A 22,993-nucleotide genomic window follows, 5' to 3' on the forward strand; every position below is an offset into this window, starting at 1 on the left:
ATACATAATAGGGTTACTTTCCTGATAAGAATGCTTTACGCTCTGAACCATTATGCTTCAGTCTTTGGTGCTGAAGCACAACTGAATATATTTATGTATATATATAATATAAGAGATATTTATATATTAAATTGAAAAAAGTTATTGTCATTGTAATTAAAGATTAACCCTACAAAATAGATAGATTAGGCATGCAATCAGATCCTGTCTTTAAGAAAGTCTGAAAAGTAGTTTCCGCTATTTGCGGAAATAGTGATTAGTAATAGTGCCAAATCTAAATATTTATCTTGGTCAATATAAAGATATTAAAATAGGCAGCCTAGTATAGTTTGAAATTATTATACAGCTCTCGGTGTCATGGAGTCCACCAATTTTTAGATCATAGGATTTCATATGCTTATTAAGGAAAAGGGAATATTTTAGTAAGAAAGAGGCTGGTGATGGTGATCAACAAGAAATTACTTTAGAAAGGGTAAAGAACCTTCTTTTTATGTCTAATTGTTAACAACTAAAAAATTTATGAGCAAATCCAATTTTGCACTGCTAGAATTCACTGCAGAGTAAGTACACGATAGATAAAAGTGGTAAGAATAAAGTGCGAAAAGAGAACACAAATGAGTTAGAAGAACCAGCTTAATCTCTATTATATCTGATATGAATCTTTTCTGGGGCTGCGTAGGAAGACATCTCTAGGGTGGTAAGTTATAAAAAGAAACTGTCTATAAAACTACTGTAAGCTTATATGTAACAGTTTGTTATATAAAAGTGGGGAAATAAATTATAGACAAATTGCCAAGCAATAAATTCGACTGAATAACGTTTGATAACATTCACAATCAAAATGGCATTCACATATTTTACAGATGATAGAAGAACTGAAATTTTGGTGAAAGATCTGCAATAAAGCAATAAATAAAAGTAAATGTACACTAGAAATGTTATAATACACTCTGAAAAATAATTTCTCTGTTCTTCCTCTAGACTATGTAATGAAGTTTTTTGCTTTATTTCATGGAGGGAATAGAATTAAAGTAAAAAGCATTTGGGAAATAGTTTCAGCCTGATGCGTTAAAGCAGTCAGAGGTCAAATGTAACCACAAACCAAAATAAATCTTTAGTAACTACCCCAGGAGGTGGTTTACACTAACCTTTTTACTTTGGACAGACACTGATTAAAAGCAATCAGACCACTCACTGCATTCCAGCTAAGGGAATGATAACGGACCATACTGAACACTCTGCAGTTGTCACAGAACGTGAATCTGACTTTACAAACCAACAACGGAGCTTAAAAGTGACAACTACTAACAAAACCACAAAAGACAGTAAGTATTAAAGGGCACGGTATTAGACCTGGGCAGGAACTGCACGTACAGGATGAGCAACCAGATATGCACACAGAAGTGAAAATAGGTCTCTGCTTTTATTCGGGGTTGGATGAGTGGGATTTCATTTCCTTATCCTCCATTTACAATAAGGGCTATAGGTTAAGAGTTTACAGATTTCTGTGAAAACAGGTGCTCCACTCAAGCTCACTGTAGCTTTAAAACCGGTCTTCATTAATTAGGGGCAAATCCTTAGGAGAAACTATCTATTTAATTTTACACCTTGAGAAGCAAAAATTGCAGAACTCTCCTCCAATTCTGAACTCTTGATGCCAGACACGATGAACGCATGAGTATTCTAGAAGATGGTTTTATGGATCTGTACATTTCTTAATTTCTAGGCATTAATTTATGGATCGATTTAAAAATAGCTTCTTTCATCTCTTCACTCCTACCCATGCTGCCTTTGTGCACAAACTTGTTTGCTTATTCATCCCCACTGTCCTGTCCCTTAACAGGGCTGGAGGCTGTTGCTCTCGCCTCTTTCCAGTCCCTCCTCGAGAATTCTTTCTTCCATGATGTGTGTGTGACACTAAACAACTGATAAAAGACAGACTCGGGCTGCTGAGCAGCACTGATGTGTATTCATTTGAAAAGACATACAAAAATAAGGTTAACATCTAACATATATACACGTAAATGTTAAAATGCATCCCATTGCTTACATATACTGAAATTCTTTACAAAAATATAAAGTGAGAGATGACAAGACCTATGCATCGCTTAACTATTTTATCTTCCTTTCCTTCTGTCTCACTGGTTTTATCATCTTTTTAGCTCATTTGAATAGAAATTTTACAGGTGGTTTTGTACCACACATACATAAGAAAACTCCGGAGCTCATTGGGACCTCTACCGTTCCTCAGATTCAAAGCTCCTGAAACCAGATACAGGAATACGAACTCATTAATATCCTATTGCAAACAATAATATTAAACTTGCTGTTGGCAAAATTTTGCAAAGACAGTTCATCACAATAACCTTTGATATGTCCTCCAGTTGGAGTATTTTTAAAGCTTCTTATTGAAATAATTCTGTTAAAGTGCTTTTCAACGTAGTGCTCAGCAGGCAGGTGGTATTGTGCAATAGGTGTAGTACAAGCTCACATCACAAAGTATTTGTCACTCTTAAAACAGTAACTGAAGGAAGTCTCTTAGCAAGGCTAGTAAAAACCTACTGCGTGAGTCTAAGAAATGCATGTGTTAGTATGTTCTCTATACAGAATTAGTAGCACTATACAAAACATGATTCTCTCATTAGGTGGATTGGGACATGCCTTATTTTGTTATATTTACATTCCATAAATCAATATATAGGCCATACTTAAATACTCAGACTTGAACTATGCTCTTTCTCATTTATTTGTCTATACGTGACTACCTACTCCGTGGTTTTCATACACTACTCAGTGCCTTGAAATTCTGCCAAACATTCCTTAAAAAATACTTTAAGAAAGGTGGAAAACAAACGCTCTCTGGAGCAAAAGTTAAAAAAAAAAAACAAAAAAAACACAACAACAAAAATATCAAAGTACTGAAGTGGAATCCATAGATCACTTCTTGGGGGACACAGCTGTCATGTAGCAGTTGCAGGGAGCAACAGCGTTTACTGACGTTGGTAAAATAGCTAAAGCCAGGCTAAATAGAGCAAGACAATATACTTTCTCTTTCCATTTACACGTGAGCTGATATGATTCAAACAACAGTCTTTCGATGTCATTTTCCACCGATCCTCTGAAAATCTTCTCATATCAAAAGCCACTGTTTATATAGTCTTATATATCCATTTAGTAATACAACAGGTCTACTTACCTATGCTTCCTTTGTCTACAAAGTCTTTTAGTCTTGTTTAGAAAAATGCTGAAAATGTTACTTCTAGAAAAATACCCTTTTCCTTGTCTTTCCCACAGTTCATCCTTTGAGCCAAATACTACCCTTGAATAACCACAACAGTCAGCAGCACCGGCAGGAGCGGCCCGATATCTGACAGCAGAATATCACACTCTTAACATCGTTGTGACAAATGCGTATAGAGCATCAGGGAGAGGGGCAGAAGAGGGAGGGCAAAGTATGTTTAAGGGAGTTAAACCAAATTGCTTGGATGCTGGAAGAGGAGACTGGAGAAAACATGCACCTGCCATCTGTCTTATCCATTTCACTAAAATGATCCTCAAAATCAGGCAATGCTGATATTCCCAGAATTAAAATAATAAATAAAAAGAACTTCCAGCGAAATTAATTATTATCCCACTACAGTCTTTATATAATGTGCTATTTACAGTGAAATACCAAAAGTATTTCATTCATACAACTACTGCAAAGACTACACGTGATGCAGAACAGCTTTTACACTAGGCAAGGGCACGGAACCTGTAGTCAAAAATAGTAGCGAATTTCCCCCCACTTACCAGTGCAACAGGTGCTCAATGCAAAACAAACTGTGTTCGCTCCCTTTGATTTCAACGCGCTTGTCTCTAGCAAGCCGGTAAGAGGGTATTTTGTCACAGTCCTGTTTCTAAGCTCTCCCCAGCAGCACAACAGTTTAGGTGAAGGAAAAGCAGTGAGCTGGCTGCAAAGTGGGAATGCAGAGGAACTGGCAAGTGTAGAAAAAGTGGAGAAGCTACAAAAATTTATTTTCCAACAAAATAACTCTCCACAAGCTGTGTAAACTTTTCTTACTAAAACAAATACTCTAAAACACAAAGATTTTACATTTCCAGTGAAACACTCACAGTAACATTTTGCCTGGTTTTACTCTCCTGAAGTCTCAACAAGGAGCCAGCAGATTTATGCTTTCTCAATTACCTGGGCCAGTAAACTCCCTCATAGTCCCTGACGGCAATTTGGATTTTTAAATTAATAGAGAGAAAGAAGAAACAGGCTCGCTGGGCTTTTGAGTAGCCTTTGTTGTCTTCAGTAGATTCTCACGCTTTGCTGCCTAACGCCGCGCGCACGCACACGTCCGCCCATCCGCCACCCACCCACTCACATCCACGCCTCTGTCATGTGTGCTCTAGTATTCTGAACAACAGAACAAAAATTAAGCTGTGTCCATTGCAATTTCGTGACCTGTACAGAAAGGAATAATTTATAGCGGTAAGCTCGTTATCTTTACCGTAAATTTAAAATGCAAAATTGGGTTTGCAAGGACAGCGTAAGGTATAAGAGTTAGACCCCTTATCTCAAGCACTCATTCGTATTTACAGTAAGTATAAGCTTTCTGCTACAGAAGAAAAAGTATTTCGGTTGAACACTGTTACAGATTTCCTAAATGAGGCTAGTTCCAGTTGCCAGTAATTCAAAAGCAAATCTGCTGACTTGGCATTAGGACTCTAAAACAGTGTGATCAAACTTATCTAGTAAGAAGGTGTCTGCAGAAATAACATTTATAAACTGTATATACAGTACACAGTACCAGTACATAGAAAATAGATTTTGACTTTATGATCCCCTGGCTGTAAGGCAAGACTGAATTGTCTTCAAATGGAGTCCACCAGAGGTATAAGCAACAGATAGTGGCCCTTAAATCAATATGCAAATCAAGTGCATACAAATTAAAAATCAGAGCAGACAAAAAGTTTCAGATTTTTTTATGTGCTGAGTCTGGCTTGCTGAATACACGGGAAGTTATTAAACATCAAATGTACCTTTTTTTAAAAAACACTAACAACACCTTGATGGCAACAGATATTGTTCAAGTGGCAGCTACCAAAAAACAGCTTGAAAAATGGCATAGTACAACACCGGGAACTCTGCAGTTGTACTACGCTAATTCATAGAGCACTAACCAAAAAAAATAAGTATATGAGTATTCTATTTCATGCTATTGCTATGCAAGCAACAGCAATACAAATCAGCATACAGAAGGATACCATATGTTCTGCAATGAAGAACCCAAAGATATTTTCAAGGGGCATTGTTACAAGACTTCAAAGAAACACAAGACTGCCGGAGGCAAAAGTTACTGACGGATGTAAACATCCCTGTTCCATTCTCCTGCGTCGTTACGTTTTTTCGATATCACTTCCCCATCCTTGTCACAATATTGGTCCCTTGATTTATGACGGCTACGCTGTTTGTTGCATTCATTGTGGTCCTGCTCGCGGTCCTTTGAGCGATGCCTTGATTCTCTATGTCTGTGATCACTGCTCCCGTGGGACTCGTCTCTATGATTGTGATCCCTGTGAGAATCATAGTGGTCACCGTGCTCATGTGAGTAGTCCTCCTTTGGCTCTACGTAAGCCGAATCTCTGCTGTCTTGTGTTTCTGAGTCAAAAGTTTCTTGCCTAGAAAGGCCTCTAACACCACTGCGATGGTTGTGGTGTTGGCTTGAGGAAGAGCGATGCTGGGATTTCTTGATGGGTTCAACCCGTGCTTCCTCTTCAATTTGTGAACCGCTGCGTTCAGGGACTGAATGGTCATTCCTCTGGTCTCCTTGAGATCCCTGCTATCACAACCAGCAGTAAGTTCACGGACATGAAGTACACATTTAAAAACCTCCCCGATATCAAGTTCAACTAGAAAGTATCATGAAACCAATAAAATTTAAGGACACGACAATCCACTTTGAATCTAAACTAGAAAAAAAAATTAGAATTCAACTTTTACTGAAAATTCAGTATTATAATACAAACAATTCCTCTCATCAGAATGGAGAGTGGCACTCGGGCTATTCTGTGACATTTTCTTGTCTCCCGTGACGTTTCTGACTATTCCAGTTAGCAGTAATTACCTACCGCACTCCAGACAAAAGGAGAGCATGCAGAAGCAGGACAAACTGCAGAAAAATTAAAGGGACATAAGCATGCTGGGAGAGGGCAGGTAGCAGTCGGGAGTTTACAGATGCCTGCTCGGAAACAGCCGTGATGGGAAAGTGATTTTAGAGCACTGAGGAGGTGGATTCCAACAGAGAACCAAAGTACAAAACCTTGGCTCTTTTAGAGTTTTGAGGTTTCTTCAGGAAAAAATGCAATTTGATCTGGTAAGAATAAAGTTTGTATTATGATACTAATAGTATCACTGACCTTCTGTTTTTCTCAGCAATAATTCGATTTCTTCATGGTAATGAAAAATTAAACCTTGACCTCATAATTTTAAGAGCTGAGAATACCGACCATTGCCAAGGAAAGCAGGAGGAGAGTGATATTATCACCTAAAGAATTTCCTGACACACCACTACTATTAAAAAACTGAAATAAAAATTACCAGGTAATATCAAACCTACTCTTCACCAGCATAATGCTTTGAAATCACTGCAAAATGAACAAGTGGCATTATTTAACTCATCCGGGGCTGCCATTACATTAACGTGCTTTTATTCCCAAACCACAGCCAAAGATTTTTCAAGCTTAATTGCAAAATTTTAAGAAATAGTTTATGGTGAAGTTAAATTCTCTTTCTCACATGAGGTGAAGAATGTCAAGACAAAATCACCTCTACTGGCACAAAATTAAAGTAGGTTTTAACAGAGTTATACAGGCATTTGTTTGTGACACTGTTCTGAATTTATCAGAGTTAAGTCTAAAGTTTGCCCTCCTATGTGCAGAGTTGCCTAAAAATAAGGATTGCCTCCAGGGCAGCTCACGGACATTTCTTTCGGTCTATGTTGTGGAAAAGAGCTAGGGGAAGGAGGAAATTTTGTCCTTTAGCTACAGATCCTGGCAGGTGGGTTTCCTAGCAACCCAAAAAGGAAAATGACAGGAAATTGGACAGGAACAAATCCATATTTTATCAGAAACTTATAAAAAGCAACATATTTCAAATCAGCAATTTGATAAATTTGACAAATCATCGTTTTCTAAGACAACATTTTGTTCTGTAAATTTCCCAGCGACTAGCTGGGCTGCTCCATGTGTTCCTAATTCGAAACAAATGGTATAGATGAGAACAAGGTACCAGAAATGGCGATCAAATTTCTTTTTTCTTCTTGCTTTTATGATTCTCAAGATGATTCTAATTTGCCAGAAAAGGAATGCAGCAATTGTAAACATGAATAGATGTGTTCAAGGTGAACAGAAATGACTCAACGGAGGCGAATTATAAATGGAATCAAGTGAAAAGCCTAAAGCCTAAAGAGCCTAAAGCAGTGCCTGTTTTGGATGTGTAAACACATTTTTAATAGTCCACAACCATGACTGGTTTTAAGTCACATAAACTGGGTAGACACGCAGAACCCCTTAATTCTCATATGGTCAAATGCCATGTATGCACCTATATATATATATATATATATATAATTGTGACTAATAAAATCTGTCATTGCTGTGGTTTGAGAACAAATGCAAAATTTGAACCAGCTTTGAATGGAATGCTACTTTTACAAACTCAGATGCATCTTCTCTGCTATGGCAAGTGCGTGTGGAGGAGCACAATCAATACATTTAGAACCAATACCTGTGATTTCAGAATAGCGTTAGGCTATTGGGATTTATGAGCAAATTCATTGACAGTAAATTTCCCTATATATTACAGGGACAATGAGCAGGTAATGTTTGAATCTGGATTAAGATCTGGCTTGGGGTTCGTAACCAAATTAGGGCTCTGAATTGGATTAGATTCCACAGTCTAGGAATTTTATGGCCCAATCACAGAAGTTTTTTGGATTAAAGTGGAGAAAGTTTGAGATAAGCCCATTTCATTATTCAGGGATCCTTGGAAAGAAGTTTAAGCAGTGCTGAAAGAGGAGAGAGAGAAGTCTGTGTCCACACAGTCAATCTGGCTTGGTCCCTACTTCCATCCAGTGGTCCCTAATCATCTACACCATATGTGCGTGAGGATGCTCCAGTCTTCTATTCCCCTACAAGAGGAAAGCTGAGAAAAGTTGTCAGGACAGTTTGCTCCAAAGCTCTCCGTTAGACAGAGAGGAGGTGTACGGTCTTCATCGACTTAATTTCAAACAGTGCCAGGAGGCCTCAAACCTCCAAGCACCTTGTGCCATGCAATACACACAGTCAGCATCATGCTATAAAAATAGCACTCTGGCAGCTGGCAACACAAATCTCTCATTACAATGTACTCACGGGACTAAAAAAAACCACAAAACCCAATTACATCCCATGGCAAAGGGGTGCTGCATTGGACCCAGGGGAGAATGACTCAAATGCTTTGCAGTGCGGATGTGGCCCCTCCAGGCCAAATGGCTGGCGGCAAAGTTTATCGCTGCAGAGCCGTCCACAAAAACGGCACAGACACAGATTTTAAGTTCTCCAAATGGAGGATTTTAACACTATTGAGAGACCGGCTTCAGCCACCGTGATTAGGAAATAAACCCACTCTATTCCAAGACCGCAACAGTCTCAGGTTTGAGATGTCAGCTGAAAATGTACCATGGGAAAATGAAACAAAAGGCACGTCAAAGTTGTGAGCTCCATAAGGGGACCCCCATTGCTTAGCACTTTTGGATTAGTAGACCTACAAACAAACTGTGAAACTGCAAATACATTCTCATTTTCAGTCCTTCAAATAAAAATATGTTAATTTGTAAGGAGATTGCACAACATTCAGAAAAGTGTTATTAAAACTCCGCATAGTTCCTCCGGAGAATGTGGTTAATAAAATGAGTAAGTGAACTATAAATCCACACCCAAAAGGCATAAAAAAAGCTTGAGCAAAATAATAAACACGTCTACAAAGCAAAGAAAGTTTATCTAGCAAGTCTGCACACAACAATACTGAATTTCATACTCAGAAATTCTTCCAGCTCACATTTTTTCAGGGTGTTTCAGCTCTGAGGACAGAAAAAAAGGCAGAAATGAGCTATAGCTTACAGTCTTCTTTTCCTGCGACTGCTTTTGAAAGCAAGAGAAGGAGATATTCTGCAAGGTGGCTGAAGCAATTTTTCTTGTTAAAGAACAAACCTGTCAAGTCTGTGGTCTTCTAATGGGAAATAAATTCTTTGAGACAAAAAATTGTTTTACAAGACCATAAAAACAAAAAGCAAATTGTTGGCATTTTAATTTGGGTGCAGACTATTTTTTTTTTTCTTATTTTCTGAAAGAAGGCATTTTTCTTTAGCTAAAGTTATCAATTCTAACCAACATAAATATGTAACTTGTGGGCCTATATGGACTTAGGTGGAAATTTAGATGTAGTAAGTCATTATTTGAGCTGGGACAGAAGTTATTTACACCCCACTGTGATCTTCTCGGCCTCAATGTGTCAGTCACTATTTACAATGAAGAAGCACTTTTGAAGACCTCATTTCATGTCTTGCAACACGTATACAAAGAAGACGATCTTATGCTGAGAACCTTAATACAATTATACAAAGCAAAAGTTGAAGGAGAAAAGAGAGGACACATTATGCCCAAAGTCAACAGGCAGGACAGTGGGGAGGCGGGAATAAAGCCTGTTTTTCCCAGCTCACTAGACAGTGCCCTCGCTGTGCAGAACATGCTGCCTCTCAAGGTCTTTCTGCACAACGGGCAGTGGGACTCAGGTTTTATGTAAGAGTTTGGCTTGAAGGAAGCGTGTACTTTTCACAGCAATGGCCAATGAATAAAAGAACAAAGAAAACACTGGTAGGGCCACTTTGACGGCGAGACCTCACTAATACAGTCAGTCATCCTCAACGTCTACAACTCTGTAGCCTGTGGGAGGGTAGGAACAGATTCCCTCCAACGGTTGTGGATCTGCTCTGTACGTAACCCAATTTGTCATACAGGGCCTCTGGGGCTGGGATTTGCCTATTAGCGATACTGTGCCCATCAGAGAGGGAGTTACCAGAGGCTGTAATGTGCGTAGCATTAGCCCAGTTTTATCCCTCTGATTGGATTACATATGGCCAGCTATAAAAATGCTTGTGGCTGGTACACATATTACTGGCACAGTGGTGTCCTGGGCACAATGAAATCTTAAGTATTCCACTTCATGTCACCATATGTTTTCAGTCAGGCTGGTTTAGTCCTTGCAATCAAAACCAGCCCCCTAGTCAATACACAAACACACGCTACTGTGAATACAACAGCATTAACAATAATGTACCTGTATTTGCCTCTTATACTGAAAATGGGTGAATGTCTACTGAAAAATCTCTTGCTCTATCAACAACAGGAAGACATATTCAGCATATTCTAATATCAGACTACCACTCTGCTTTGGAAGAGGAGGAAGCTGCTAGGAAAAAAAAAGAAGAAATGGCATAAAAACTGTACCTGTAAATTAATATTTGGACCTGGGCTAATAGGAAGAGTGGCTGTTGCAAGTGTGCGAGTGAGAAGCTGGTTAGGAGGATTGCTGCTAGGTGGATGTGTGGCCTTCCAGTAGGCTTCCAAATAGTCAGCAAGGTGCTCACAAGCATCTTCAAGCTGGTTCTCATCAAGAATTACATCGAACATTTCCTGATAAAGGAAAGATTTTAGTGAGAATAACCAACAGTTAAAGGGAGATCAGCTGGAGACATGAATGACCAGTCTTTCCCTTCATCAAAAATGAACCACGTTTGTAATACTTATGTTAAGATATTTCACCCTTTTGGGTGCTTTTTTTGAATGTAATTGATACAAAAGGCAGCGATCACAACTAGCACTAATGTTGCACTTGCTAAAGCAAGTCCTCATGGCTGCAACTTAGTAATGCACAAACAGTGAATGAAGTTAGGCAGAGGCAGCTTGAATAAATCTTAAAACTCAAATATCCAGCAAGAAAGGTTCAACATTCAAGTTTTTAGCTATTGGAACAATATGGAATGGCAAGAAATTGGATTAACTCCCCATATCTAGAATTATTAAGAGAAAACTAAGACAAACGAAACCCAGTAACTAATAACAGTAAGAAACACAAGTAATACAGATCATCCAGTTTCCAAGTGTCGTACAAATATTAGGAAAGAGATTAGTCACACGGTCTAATTTTAGACATCTAAAGTTAGGAGGTGAGTTTCCTCCGATTCCTCCCTGCTCAGGGAGTCAGGAGTTCTCCTGAAGGCAGCTTTGAGAGCCTAGGCAGGTCTCTAGCATTGACTTCTTGGGGACCAGAGAAGACTAGTCTCTTAACTGAGATGCTTGAAATTAAATGATGAAAACATCCCCCTCGCTCAGCTCTGTAATTATAGCAAATTCCCTTATCTGCAGCTGAACTGAACCTTCACCTTCTGGTCTCTGACCCATGCTCTTGACAGTCGAGTATGCAGACAATAATGCTTGTCATGTTTAAAACACAGCTGGGGGCTCATCATCTGCACTTTATAGGTGGAAATTGAAAGAATTTGCTTCAGTGCACATCAATGGAAGAACTGCAGAGCTCTCAGCTACGCAGTCCCCCACAGCTCTTTGCCAAAACTGTGACCAAGAGTGTCAGCAGTGATGGGCTGTGGTGACATATTCCCATGGGCAGCTACCCAAACCACCGGCCTAACCTTAAACTGCCAGAGATAAAGCACAGTCACTAAGAGGGTTCACTTTTAGACCAATAACCCAAGAAGAATTACCAAGTAAAACAAATGCTTGGCTTGTTTGAGCAGTGAACGTATTCAGCACACATCCTAATAACTGCTTGTCACTAGGGCTGTTTTTCCCTGCACCCAGAGACCTCAGATGTTCTGCAAAAAAGCAATAGTGAAATATGGCCAGAAGAGGGCAAACATTCCCAGAAATTACGTAATTAACCTCGTGCTTGAAAAGAAAATCTCCTTTCAAAGACAAGACATAAATTAACAGTAACTCACAGGAGGACACTGTGCCAGTTTATCAGCTGCCACCATCTGAACATTAAGGTGTTTGGCCTGAGATTTCCCTCGAGATTTTATTAACCTCTGTAAAACCTGTGAAAAAATCAGACATTAATAAAAGTGATCAAGTTTGGACTTAATGTACATATAACACCACTTAAAATGTTTACTTTTTTAACTGTCCTCTTGAGCAGATCAAATTCTTCATTTGCTGGTGTCAGGAGCATTTCCCATGCTGTTTACATCCAGAACAACCTAATTTTCACTTCCCAACATCCTCTTTACTGTTATGAGCACTAAAAAGTTCCCCTCCTATTTTCCTCTGCTGTTTCTGGTTTTATTTGTTGAAATTCTTTAATTGTTCTCCCAAGTTCTCTTCCAATAATTTGTTCTTCTCTTTCAAAGCCTCTTTACAAGGTCTGTGCAGGTTTTTTTCACAGAATGAAAGAGTACATTGCCAGGAGATACTAAAGTTTACCTATCAGGCTGCTATTCATTATGTGAAAATCTTGCTTTCGTTCCTGTATTATTTTGATTTAACAAACTGCTAGCATTACTTACATGACTGATACTAAAAGTGCCCAATTTAAACAACCATTGGAGCTACAGCATCTTTTCCAAAATGGGTTTTGGTAACACCCAAGCTAAGATACTTTTTTGATTAATAGTATTTCACCAACCAAAGGAAAACAATAACAATATATAGCTCTGAACTTTAATGAGGACATGCGATTATCTGCATTTAAGACCCCAAAAAAGGGAAGAAAAAAAAAAAAAAAGACTGAAACAGCATGAATATTAGTAAAATATTTACCTTAGGAGAAGAAATCTTCACGTACACTATAATGGGAGCCAGAGAGGTTTTGCTTAGTTGAGCTGGGTGGTTAATGGTATCAGCATCAAGCACTACCAACTGCAGTGTCCTCGCTAATTCAAAAATCCGTTCAATTTCACTTTGAACTTCAGCTGCAGATAAGGAGAAAATTACACTTAGGAAAATATCAAAAGGCCATTAGTTTTAAGAAACGTAAAGGTGTGGTAGACTGGTGCATTGCTCCTCCTCAGGCTGGCAGACGTTGTTAGCCGTGCACGTCCCTGGCACGGTAGGGAAACGAATGCAACGTTAATGAGAGCGTTTTGCCCCCGGGTTGTTGCCCTTGCAGACAGCACTGCCTGCCTCTCTCACCTCCACCGCTTCCTGCCATGCCAGCCTAGGGAGATACTTTCTTACAGGACCCCAGTCCATGAATGTAAGAAAAAAAGAATGCCTGCTGCATCACATGGTAATCTTACTATGCCATTAATTTCCTACGTGTAAATAATTCCAGCTCAGGCTTTAATCTTACGTGGTAATCAATTTGCTCAAACTGGAGTGCCTGAGATAGGCATTAAGACGTACTGAGGTGTCTGTACAAGCAGAACCTCCTTATTTTCCACCCACTCCAACCTATCAAAGCTCTGGAAAACAGAGTTCCCTTCGTATACTGGCCTCAGTATGGTACCAGATTAAAAATTTGATTACTATGTGTAAAACACTTACTGAAAAAAAATAATTCAATCATCCAAACAATGCTATGGTATCCTCCTCACAAACCCAGGAGTTCTGGAAAGGTGATTTTCTCAGAAAAAATCATCTTGTCTTCTGGTAACTCATGCTGCCAGCTCCTCAGCACCCTGCCTGATCAGTAGTTTCCAGGGAAAAACTCTCCAAGACAGATGGACTGCATCCGCTTTCACAAGTGATGTAGAAACTGTCTTCATTCCCAAATGAAACAAAACTAAATCTTATAATAGAAAAATCATACTTCAAATGGAATCACGTTTTCCTGATCAAGTCTTGCCATAGGTGGACTTCAAAGAGAAATTACAGAAGCTGTGTGATTTGTGCAAGTCTACAAAGAAAGTTATAGAGCCAGACAAGATTGCAGTTCATACAGGTTCCCCTTTAAAGGCTGTGCACACTCCATGAACCAAAACCAGATTAGATACCTAGCCCATTCAAAGTAAATATTAGAAGATAACCAACAGAAACTTAAGTGTCAACAAGAGGCACCAAAAACTTATTTATTAAAGAGTTTCTTGAAATTACACTATTGGCATTTTATCTGTTACACTGGCACAGCATTACGTTTGCTTAAAAACACAGCCTTATCTGGTCTGGCTAGAGAGAGCTTTCTGCAGCAAATGGTCTCCTTCAAGAGGTGTGAAGAGATTGATTTTTGTTATCTTGGAATAGCAACTGAATAAATTTGGTACCATGATAAGGTTGCAAAATTTCCAAGAGAGAGCAAAGCATCCCAGCTAGTCTCCATTTAGCTCAAAGTCTTTTGGTTCCAAATCAATAGGTGACTACTACGAGCATTTTAAAAATGAAGTAACATCTTAAGTGGCCATCAGAAAACCTATATATGATGCTCTCTATTGGAGGAGGTTGACATTGTTTTGGATCTATTAGAGATCACCTCCATCTGTTTGTAGTTATCTCAAATTTTGGCTTTGTACATGCCAATCAGCCTTTTACCGCAGAGAACGTTGCGAGATGTGCACAGCGTGCTGGTGCGTGCTTTCCCGCTTGTCGATAAAAGTGCTGAGGCCCAGCTGCTGTCTGAATTAGGATCACATTTTTGAAGACAGAACTTCTGATGGTTCTTGGCACATTGACGATTACATTTTCTGCAACTTTGTTACGTAGAGATATTGTTGGAATGACTGAATACCATTGTCTCAGTGATTTAGTAAAAGATTGTCAATAGTCTATCCCGAATTTAAGTCCAAATGACAACTAGAATAAACATATCAGAGATAATTTGTCATACTGTTCTGATGATGAGTTTGGTTTGCTTTCCCGCTATTTCAAACCAGGCTCAACACTTCAGTCAGAATAACAATATCAGCTAATGTATCAATTTAGGACCGTTCCCAGACTACTAAAAACCCTTGTTCAAGACAATTTATAACCAGCAAAATCTGCCTTTTTGCCAGTGTATCATAATTTTGTCTGAGGAAGTGGTAATTGCTATACTGCTGGAAGCACTTTTCTGCCAGTATAGAACACATCTCTGTGAACTAGATTTCCTGCTACACTTTTGAAACAACCCTTCACCAGGGCAGAGTTTGCCTCAGGGTATCTTCTATTGTGAAACATACCCAGGGCAATAATTGCTGGTAACTATGAACCAATAGTTTCCACCTCAGCCTGAAGACGGAGAGATATCTTTTCCATCAATTAAAAAGTATTTCAGTATTTATGTTTCTAAACTTGGGTATAGGAGAAAAGTTCAAGGAACTACACTGCATGGTTGATGAACTAATATATTGTGCCACTACCTCTCCAGTCAAGAATGGACAAAAAAAATGCCACAGAGATTGCCGAAGAGGCCCTGATCTCCTGTGCCTTAGAGTACTTCTTTAGCTTCTGGAAAAGCCTGCATTTTGCTTGAAATCTTCCTTGTATTCTAACTTTTTACTACACGTAAGATTGTTGCAATTACTTAAATAATAGTAGCTTCACTTATTAGGTGACAAAGGCTTTATCTACTGATGCAGCTTTGGTTTTCTTCTTTGTTTAGCAACATGTCTCAAAGAAATTCTATATCTGTAAAGATTCTTTCCCAACAAGATACTCACCACAAGCTTTCTCTCAGATTTTTGACCAAAGTAAGCAAAGAACCCTCAATGTCACATAGGGATAGTAACACAAATGTCACTGGTAGTTAAAATAGGGAGCTGAGAACAATGACAGTGTGGTATCTTCAAAGCAGCACAATAATAGCTTAGGAATCTTCCCACCTCCACGAATATCATCTATTTACAATAATGACCCTTCTGATATACTGGAGAGGCGTAACAGTGAGGCTGCAACAGCTAACTCCAATAAATCTTATTTGCCAATCATGATGAGAGGCATAAACAATCAGATTTACTGTGACAATCATCATGAAATGCTGGCAGCCCAGCTACAAAACTCAAAACCAGAAATAAGCTATCAAATTTTAAAGTGACCCTTACAATCTATTTGATACGGCCTCCTCGGTAATCAGAAAGGGAACATATTTTAAATGACAGGAGCACTCAACTATTTATTCCGTACAATAGGGGGTCAACTCTAAGAAACAAGAAGTACACATCTCCCAGCCAACTCTAAATATTGCACATTTAAACTTACTCCCATATATTAATTCCAAATATCCCTACTGTACTCTGAAATGAATAGAAAATCAGTGCGATGAGAGTACAAGTAAATGGCTTATGCCACTATAGGGCAGACAAATATTCTTTATGCCAGTTGGACTTTACAAGTGAATTTCAAGCAAAAATCTTTAACAGTTCTCATCTAAAGTAAAGGCAAAACCACAGCAACACTGCACTGCATCTATGTCTCTTCACTAATAACAAGATGAACTACCGTGGAATTTAGGGTCACTTATACAATGCCATGCTAAAAAGAACATTCTCTACTCTACGCAGTTGTAGACACACAACCCTCCTTCAAACCTGGGCAGAAAGCATCCATAGGAGCCAGAAGTCATTGGGACGCCCAACTTGACAGAGCAGTGGCTACATCAGCAGTAAGTTTTAGGAAGACCCTGATGAGATAGCAGTTTCGCAACGGGGACGCGATGCAAAATGGCCATGCTTCTGGCCTGCAAAGGCCAAATTAGAAACCACAAAATATTGCTTATACGCAGCAAAGAGGTTATGATCTTCAGCAGGAACTGTGAAGTTCACACACTGTCAACTAAGTACAGTATGACTTTAATATCCTATTCAATTTGATCTTGTCTACTTCTCTTTGGTATCTGTGGCACTGTTTTGTCCATAGAAACAGATTTGTAAATTATTACTTGGGCTGCAACAGCCACAGAGACAAAGTGTTCTCTTTTTCTAAACAGAGCTACGGATATTATATATGTATAGCATGAAAAGAACATACCTATGTCAATGCATGTCATACACCAGTGATTAGCAACATCTTGCGCAAATGTCTTTCAAATAATTTTATAACTTAAGGAGAACCGACATCAGTAGCCATGATTCTTCTTATGCTAATTCTTTTATACAAGCACACTTACTTCAAAATACTTAATCACTAAATTCTATGAACGTAATTAAAGAAATGAGAAGTTTAAGGCAGCCTCAGGAATTCCAAAACAAAGGCATTAGAAGCAAATGTGCTATATATCCCCCTTAAAAGCACATAGAAAGTATTGCAACAAAAAAACAGATGAAAAATGGGTAAAGGTCACATCTAAAATCTAAGAAAATGAAAAAAGAAAAAAAAAAAAAGGAACCGATGACTATTGAGTTGTGCCCACACACCTCTTGATTAAGAAGTAAATCATGAGTTTGACTGACAGAATTCAGATTTTGAATTTTAATTTGTGAGCGCATGTATGTATACACATGCTCGTATTGTGGGCAACATCACCAGAGTGTCTACGTCAGGTATTGCACTAGCCAGAATGCAGGTACTTGGCCAGAGCAGGCTATCCCAGGCTACGTTACCTGCCTGTGCTCGCTGTATACAAAGTGGAAAGACCAAGATGCCACCAAGGGTGAGCCAGAAAGCTACTTGGTGTGTGAGCAGTCCGGACCAAGCCAGTAAGAAACCCCACACGTACGTCAGTGCTTGGTCCCTTTCTTCTCATCTTACGCATTCCTCCCCTCGAGCGCCACGGTTGCTCTGGGTAGGCAGGGAGCTAACAGCGGGGTCACGCTGGACAGACAACTGGTTCCACCCCTTCCCCAGGCAGGGAGGTCCAGCCTCGTGGTCTCCAGGCAGGATCAGGTGTCCCACCCCACACCGGTTCCAATGCTGAGGAGCAGAAGCCTCTGTGCCTCCCTCCAGTCTACTCAGCTAAGAAGGAAAAAGTCTTGGAGGGGAACATAAGTAAATAAGAAGGAATGAATGCTCTAGCTTAGTCCTCAGGCAATGAGCCAGAAGAAACCCGGATTACTTGGGCTTTAATCAAATTTCTAACATAAATGTAGTTTTGTGAATACACTTACATTTCCCTGGTCTCAACCAAATCCCTTAGCCACTAGCTTGTTACATAAAAAGGGGAGGGTGGGAGTGGGAGGATGACAATATTTTCCAGGGAAAGTGGCTGTATGTGTTACTCATGCCTAACAGATGGGGCTCCTGCGAGGGATAAGGGAGAAAGGAGAGGAGCACGTCTGCTGCTCTGCCTGGTGCTCCCGTCTGGGCTCCGCTGGAGGGAAACCGTGGGGTGAGGTGCTGCAGGAAAACAGGGTTTTCCTCTTTCTGCCTGCTGAGGCTCCGTGTAGACAGAATTCAGATGGCCTTCAATGCACACACACGTCCAAGTGTTATTTACAGACACAATGGGATGTTTGGAAACCTCAACATAACCAAGATCCGTTTATAATGGGCTAACATCTCCTGAAACGCAATACTATAATTATGTGAAAATACAAAACAGATAATGTCATTTAAAAATACTAAATAGCACAAGAAAATGTCTACTTCCTCCCCTATTTCTCTGGGCTAGCAAAACAATAGCACTCATGGAATGGTGCTTCTTATGCCAGGTTTAAAGTGGAAATAAATTTTAATGGCCTATGAATAGAAAAGCTTGAAATCAGTGGATTGCGGCGGAAACACGAGAGGATAAGCACAGGGGAGAGCTGCACCGAGACAACTGCGCCAAGTGGAACCGCAGCTGCTCCAGGTGCCACGCAGCAGCGTAGCGCTGCATCCACCATTAAGCTCCCCTACACTCCGTTAGCGAGTAATTGGGATGGTAAGACTGGGCAAAGCAGGAGTCTAACATTTATTTTGCCCAGGGGACCAAACAAGTGTCTCTGCATAGTTCATAATGGATATCATCGCATCAGGCTGCACGAACTTGGGTATTTCTGCATCATGCCTCATTACTCAGTGCAGTCCTATAGGCTTTTACAGCTCCGGTCCATACACAGACACTAAGTAAGTGTTCCCTAGGTTCGTTGTTTTATTCAAACAAACATAAATAAAAATGCTCAGCCTTTCTCAGAGATAGGATGTGGAATCACTCCATCGCTGGCTATTCAGCTCCTCCTGCTGATGGTGTGCCACTCGCAAAACATTTGCGTATTCACTGAGTGGGAGAGATACTGACTCTGTAGCCCGATGCCTAGAGTGGGAGGCAAAACACGTGGATTCCAGTTTGTTCTCCAGGGAAAGTTTAATTATTATGCAAAGTGCGTAAGACTCAGCAGGACCGACTGACAACCATCATAAAGGTGATCACAGCCCTGTCACGGTGATGGAAATTAGGAGTTCATGCCTCTGTTAGGAGAGAACAGAAATGAACCCAGACTTCTTGGCATTTTGGTTGAACAACCCAAACCCTTAGTCTTGGATAAAATGAGGAAACGGACATCAATTTTTTATCAGTTCCATTAGCCTAGGAGAAAGAAAACATACCGGATCAATTCAACCTACAGGTGTGAATAATTTTAAGGGAAGCAAACTGTATTCTTAAGCAAGCAGCTAACTTGCTAAAAACATTTAATTCAACTAGCCAGGTATCTTAGTTATTATACGAATATCTGTGACCTTAAAAATTATTCTAACACTTTGCTGTATTGCTTTTTTATAGCACATGCTTTGTTTCAAGACAGTTATGAATCTTATGTATTTCAGTGAAGTGCCATGACAAAATGTAGCAACATGTTGCTGAGAGCAATCTCTAATTTACAGAAATCAAGAATTTTATTTTTTTTTCTCCTTATGTCCTTTGGAAGCACTCAGGAAGTTTCATTAAAATACTTTGCTAATAGCGTTATCAAAAAAGTATTCGTAAGTTAGGACATTGGAAAGTTAGTACCAAACTTCTGATGCAGAACTACCTGGAGAATTCATTAGAGAGACTCTGACCTTAGAAGTGAACAAAATCAAGGCTGGGCCAGCAGGATAAAAGAGCATTTTAAAACACATGAGGCTGATAAATTATAACAGGTTCAGGATCTTCATGCCAGCCTTTCCCCATCTGTGTGTAAAAAGATGTGTAGCCACATCCTAATGACAACCCAAAAGCTCTTGGCTGCTATTTGAATGCTATTACAGCATTCCGGTTCAAGGCAGCTTCAGGTTTAGCAGAATACCCTATCTGAGGATTTAATGCCAGCGAGTCAGAGTTGTGGACTTTTGTCCCCGCTAGCTTGATAAAGGGACAATCAGGATCTTCCATAACGCATTGAACACCTTTTTTCTTCTCTTTGAACTACATTAGATCCTTGAGACTTTGGAGTGGTCACACTTATGGTGAAATCCTAATTCTACATTCCTGTTCCACGGCCTCTGTAAGAAGGGGAGGATTTTTATGAGGCTTAGCCAGCACTCTTTTTATTTTGATAAATAATTTGATAAATACATTGTATATTGATAAGTATCAAGCATTTACTTGATACTTATCATATACAACAACTGTCATTAAATTACCAAACATGAAGAATACATAATAACATTATCATATATATAATCTATAATATATATATAAAATAATGTATATATCATATATATATAATATGTATATATAAAATAAATCATTACCATAGTTTCAAGCATTCAACTGGCTTTTCACACAGATATCAAGAAAATAAAAACACAAGGCTGAAATTTGCACCGATAATCCAATACTATTTCTTCAAGCATTTATGTTTCATTTTCAGAAAACAAAACTCTGGGATATCAACCTAATGATGCGAATGGGAGCTCTATACATTTTCTAGAGACAACTTTCCGAAGGTAAGCACTCAATTGCACATGCAAATCGTGTGCATGTAATGCCTGACAGGTTACTGCATATGCACATACAAAGCAAATAAAAAGATTCCCAGCCATTTGACTGCAATCGATTTACCACACAGACAATGACATATTTTACATCAGCATTCACATGTCTGTGTTAGAATATGCAGATTAGGTACACACACCTTAGAAATGTACCATGGAAAACCTCATCTTTAGCGTTTACTTGTCAATCTCAACTTTTTTTTTTTTTTTTTTTTTTTTTTTTTTTTTTTAAGAATTACGTGAAAATAAATGAGGAAAACCAGCAAGATCTTCTAAAAGAAACACTTAACAACACAGCACAGGATTGGCTTTTGTCTGTCAGTGAGCCAGTTACGAGAAACACACGGTGGTTCTGTGAGGCACAATAAAGCACTGAACACAAAACAGCAGGAAAAGTAATTTGCAAGCTTGTATACATACCCAAAACATCTGGATAGGGAGAGCATTAATGAAGCAAAGAATGGAAAAAGCCAAGACAATCAGGTTCTTGTACAAAGCATACAGCATGAGGTAAGGTTATAACAAGTGTAACGTACACAGAAGCAACAAGAAAAAGGTTTGGGTCCTTTTGACAAAGAAATGCAGCAAAAGCACGAAGCTGGTTCAGCAGTTTCTGCAAATGGCATGTGTACGTATAGAAATTTCACTAAGCCAATTGGGATTGATTTTCAGGTGAATGAGATTTAAACATGCACTCTACCTTCTTGGAGAGAAAACTCTTTTCAAAATTACAGATTTCTTCTAGGCTTGTAAAGAAATGAATCAATTGCCCTTTCCTTAAATTTAGTTCTAGCATTTCACATATTAAACATATAACAGTATTGACAAGCAAACATTTCTCTTTACATACTAAACAAGCTTTCATATAGGAGAGGAATAAGACTGTACTGTCCTCCTAAATCTTTACGAGCCAGACACTATTTTTATAAAATTCTTGGATACATTGATTTTACACTAGAATATTCAGTGGTAGCATTTCCACTCATTTCCAATGAGTCAAATCCCAAGTCTATTTTTAACTAATTCCTTTATGGAAGCAAACTTCCAGTCGATAGGTGTGTGTAGCGTTAAGCCCATTGAGACTTCCCTATAATCCTGTAAATCCAGTTCGTCGTGGCAACTCCTACTCCTGATTATCACATCGTTTGTCTACGTCTCCTTGAAATTAATTCTGGGTTACCTATTAAATCAGTTCCAAATAATGGTGCTCATCCCACTGCGTACTGTGCCGTGCACAATTATAAACAATGCGCACAATACTGCAAACCTATAATGGGTGATAAGGTAAAAGTTCTCGAAAACAGTTTCATTTATTTCCCCCCAGAAAAGTATTTGGTATTAATATATCAAGCACAATTACCTTTGTACTATAGATTAACTCATTGATAGAACAATTACTAAAACGATACTTACCATAAACCCAACAATATATTTTCAAAAGTCTAAGGAATAGACTTTGTACTGTATTAACTCCTTGATAGAACACTTATTAAATTGATACTTACATAAAAACCAACAATATATTTTTCAGAAGCCTAAGAAATAGCCTTCTCTGCTGCAATTACAACTGCTGCTCACAAATGTGAGCATAACTGAGGGATAAATCAGCAGCCTGACTGTCTAAGCCGCACGAGGCACCACTATGCAAAGGTGGGTGAGTAAATGAATAGCTTCCCATTGAACCTGCAAGGGGGGAGGGATTTGGATTAACATTAAGGCAGTTCTGGGGAGCTATATTTGCTATAATAAAAAGATGTTTTTAAGTGACACCAGAGGTAGAAATAAACACACAGGCCTCGGTCCACACACCACTGACTGTTCAAGGAGGAGAGAGACAGATAGCAACTCATCTCCCCCGTGTCCCACAGCGAGGAGACCCATTCAGAGAAAAACAAAACAATTCAAAACAAACCCTGTTTTTCATTAACAAGACCAAATTTTATTGCAATAAGTAACATTTTTAAATATCTAGACCGGAACTAAGTCATTCTAGCTAGCCTGGACAAAAAAAACCCACCACAAACCACAAATATAATGTTTGCTGAAATTCTACCTTGTTTTTTTTTTTTTTCAGTGAATTGGAGAAAAGGCCCTATATTCTTATTTTATACAAGGGAAAATGTAGGTATGCAGAAAATACTGG

General features: G+C 39.0%; 1 protein-coding gene across 12 annotated transcripts in view; it reads right to left on the reverse strand.

Annotated features, from left to right (window-relative positions):
- Positions 1-3,987: 3,987 nt before the first annotated feature.
- The window catches only part of CACNB2 (calcium voltage-gated channel auxiliary subunit beta 2), a 256,830-nt gene continuing 237,824 nt past the window's right edge, over positions 3,988-22,993 (reverse strand). For 6 of the 12 annotated variants that reach the window (XM_063324693.1, XM_063324691.1, XM_063324697.1 and 3 more), the window contains 4 exons: positions 12,865-13,016; positions 12,048-12,143; positions 10,537-10,722; positions 3,988-5,831 (listed from right to left, as the gene is read on the reverse strand). In XM_063324693.1, coding sequence (XP_063180763.1) covers positions 5,346-5,831; positions 10,537-10,722; positions 12,048-12,143; positions 12,865-13,016 — 920 coding nt within the window. In that variant the 3' untranslated portion in view covers positions 3,988-5,345. Of the gene's footprint in view, positions 5,832-9,067; positions 9,111-10,536; positions 10,723-12,047; positions 12,144-12,864; positions 13,017-22,993 lie in introns of all 12 variants that reach the window. The other 6 variants (XM_063324694.1, XM_063324692.1, XM_063324700.1 and 3 more) reach the window with 3 other exon arrangements.

Source organism: Chroicocephalus ridibundus, chromosome 2, assembly GCF_963924245.1.
Source record: "Chroicocephalus ridibundus chromosome 2, bChrRid1.1, whole genome shotgun sequence".
Classification (NCBI taxonomy): domain Eukaryota; kingdom Metazoa; phylum Chordata; class Aves; order Charadriiformes; family Laridae; genus Chroicocephalus; species Chroicocephalus ridibundus.